General features: G+C 43.3%; 1 protein-coding gene across 1 annotated transcript; it reads left to right on the top strand.

The window, feature by feature from the left end:
* Positions 1-733: 733 nt before the first annotated feature.
* cxcr4a (chemokine (C-X-C motif) receptor 4a) lies at positions 734-1,908 on the top strand. Its single transcript, XM_062996851.1, has 2 exons — positions 734-748; positions 841-1,908. Exons 1-2 carry the CDS (start codon positions 734-736, stop codon positions 1,906-1,908), a joined length of 1,083 nt encoding a protein of 360 aa, XP_062852921.1.
* Positions 1,909-3,154: the final 1,246 nt, after the last annotated feature.

Raw genomic sequence — 3,154 nt, 5'->3', positions numbered from 1 at the left:
CAGCAAACTGGATCAAAATTTAATCAGGTAAACTTTAATATATAAAAAAATGCAGCGACAAGCTCCATACGAGACACCAGCACAGTGGTTTAGCAAAGCACCCAAACCTCTACACTCTGACACGCCCACAGATGACGTCACGGTTCGCTCTGAAAAACCAAGTACTCTGTGGTGCCAGATTGGCCCGCTAGTTCACTGTCTGGGACCTCTTTTTTTTTGGCAGAAACACGCAGAACCGGTTCAAAAATCAAGTTCGCGAACCAGAACCAGAACCGGAACCGTTCTGCGTCGGTGGAAAAGGGGTATAAGTAAATCAGACCCAAGTTGACCCTGAATATGATGGTAACAGGTGATTGTGCAGTTTTAATGTGTTTGAACTGTGTATTATTTGTTTACTTTTGTTTACTTACTCACTTTTAATTCACTTGCGTAAAACTACAAGTTTCTGCTCCACCAGATAACAGTACCAGAAGGAAAACAGGAAGAATGTGTTTGTGTATTTTAGGGTTTGTGGAAGAAACTTCTCAGTTGCACGTGCTCTGATCGTCGCGTGTGTGTGTGTGTGTGTGTGTGTGTGTGTGTGTGTGTGTGTGGGCGTGGTTTCGCAGATATGGGCGTGGTTTCTCACCGCGAGGGTTATTTAAACTGTCCGGGAGACGACGTGGAGAGTTGTGAGAAGTCACCAAGCTGTGCATGCTGTCAGACATTGATTTGAACCGACTGAGTGTTAAAGATGTCATACTACGAAGTAAGTTTCTAAGTTTTGTAAACATAACCATGTGTGTATAGCATCAGTTGTGTTTATTTGATTGCTAAGGTCACATTTCTTTTTGTTTACAGCACATTGTATTTGAGGATGACCCTCTTACTGAAAACTTCACTGAGTTTGGCTCAGGGGACTTTGGGGCAGAGATGGAGGAGCCGTGCAACCGCGAGGTGAGCCAGGATCTCCAACGGATCTTCCTACCCACCGTGTACAGCCTGATCTTCGTCCTGGGCTTCGTGGGGAACGGACTGGTTGTGGTGGTGATGGGTTGCCAGAGAAAATCACGCACCATGACCGATCGTTACCGACTGCACCTGTCTGTCGCTGATCTGCTCTTCGTGTTGTCTCTACCCTTCTGGGCTGTAGATGCTGCCAGCAGCTGGCACTTCGGCGGCTTTATGTGCGTCGCTGTGCACATGGTGTACACCGTGAACCTGTATGGCAGCGTGCTATTGCTCGCGTTTATAAGCTTGGATCGCTATTTGGCAGTCGTCCGTGCCACAAGCAGCCAGGCAACCCGGCGCTTGCTGTCTGAACGGGTGGTTTATGTGGGTGCATGGCTTCCAGCTGCGCTCCTCACCGCTCCTGATTTGGCCTTTGCGCGCGCTGAAGATGTCGGAACGCGCGTCGTGTGCGAGCGCATCTACCCGGCCGAGAGCGCGCTCGCTTGGATGGCAGCCTTCAGAGCTCAGCACGTACTGGTAGGCTTCGTGCTGCCTGGTTTGGTCATTCTGGTTTGCTACTGCGTGATTATTGTCACTCTGTCCCGCGGATCCAAAGGAGCTCAGAAGAGGCGCGCTTTACGCACCACGGTGGCCCTGGTTGCCTGTTTCTTCGCATGCTGGCTGCCCTACTGCGCCGGCATTGTTGTCGATACACTGGTTGAACTTGGCGTGATTGCGCACAGTTGCACTCTTGAACGCAGGCTGGAAGCATGGATCTTCATCACAGAGGCTCTTGCATACTTCCACTGCTGTCTCAACCCGATTTTGTATGCTTTCCTGGGGGTGAAGTTTAAAAAATCCGCTGCCAGGGCGCTTACCACTGGCCGTGGGTCCAGCCTTAAGATCCTGCCCAAGAAGAAGGGTGGCATGTCTTCAGTATCTACAGAGTCTGAGTCATCAAGTTTTCATTCCAGTTAACACACACAGAATATAGGATTTGTTTCTATATTTTATGAATTGTAAATAGAGGACTGAATTTTTTATGTGGACTTGCTGTGGACAAGCAAATGATGAATGGATTCTGAATTAACAGGCTGAGCCTGGACAATATGTGGTCATCGAAATATCAAGAATGGCCACTTTTACTTTAGGGCTGGGCTCTATGACAATATCCCAATGAGCTGATTAGATGTTTATTTTTGTATTCATTACATTTTCCTTTAATTAATTCTTATTGTTGGTAGGATGTATATTTTTTTTAGTTTGACCATTTTACACATATGTATATTCATCTTCATGTGGAATTTCTGAAATGCACCTTGTGCACCTTTATGGTTAAAATAAAAGAGTACTGTAGTGTATCATTAACTCTACACATACTAACAACAAACCCACGGGGAAACCACCCTAGATAAGAATCATTTTTTATTACTGCAATTACTGAGAGTGTTGTGTACAAAAGAATTCATGATTCATTTTTTTTATTATAACAGTTTATAAAAGATGTTGTTGTTTGAATTAGCTTATTATAGTACCAAGAAAAGAACATTCAACAGTATACACCATTCCAGATTGTTACATTTCGACATATAGCCCAGCCCTACTTTACAGTATTGCAAATACATGAGAGTATTTTGCATCATTGTTTTGATGGATGAATTATGGAGAAAATGTGTTTTTGTAAAGATAAATGGTTGTCCTTTTTTGTTCACTGGTTCCTTGCACTTATGCACACTGTATTATATATGGCTCTTATTTATTACATGTGAACTTTCAATGTAAAATCACAGCAGAATTTCCAGAAAAGTTTGTTGTGTTGGGACTGATGTCCCAGGCATTCAAGTCCATATTACTGTCTATTGTTCTTGTAATAAATTGCATGTTTATTTTGTAAGAAAGCCTACCTGGTGCTGTGTGGTATTTTGTAAGTGAACTCATTTTTAAAAATGGCTGATCTTGCTTGGGTAGATCATTCTCAGCAGCATTCTACCACAGCTCTAACTTTAAAAGAAACCAAATAATGGTTAGGCTCATTACACATTATGTGAAAGAAGTATGAAACCAGTTTCTGTTATGCACCTGTGCTGTGCTGGTATAAGTATCTCTGCCTTCCATAAAAGCAGCATGGCTTTAGTTTCTGCAGAATGTGAGACTTTAAGTGTTTAACACATGTATAACACAAAAACGCTTTTTAAATGTAATCGTCAGTACGAGCTTTTGATCT

Source organism: Trichomycterus rosablanca, chromosome 6, assembly GCF_030014385.1.
Source record: "Trichomycterus rosablanca isolate fTriRos1 chromosome 6, fTriRos1.hap1, whole genome shotgun sequence".
NCBI lineage: Eukaryota > Metazoa > Chordata > Actinopteri > Siluriformes > Trichomycteridae > Trichomycterus > Trichomycterus rosablanca.
Note: the sequence above shows the minus strand (reverse complement) of the source record. Positions and strands in the feature narration are given on the sequence as shown.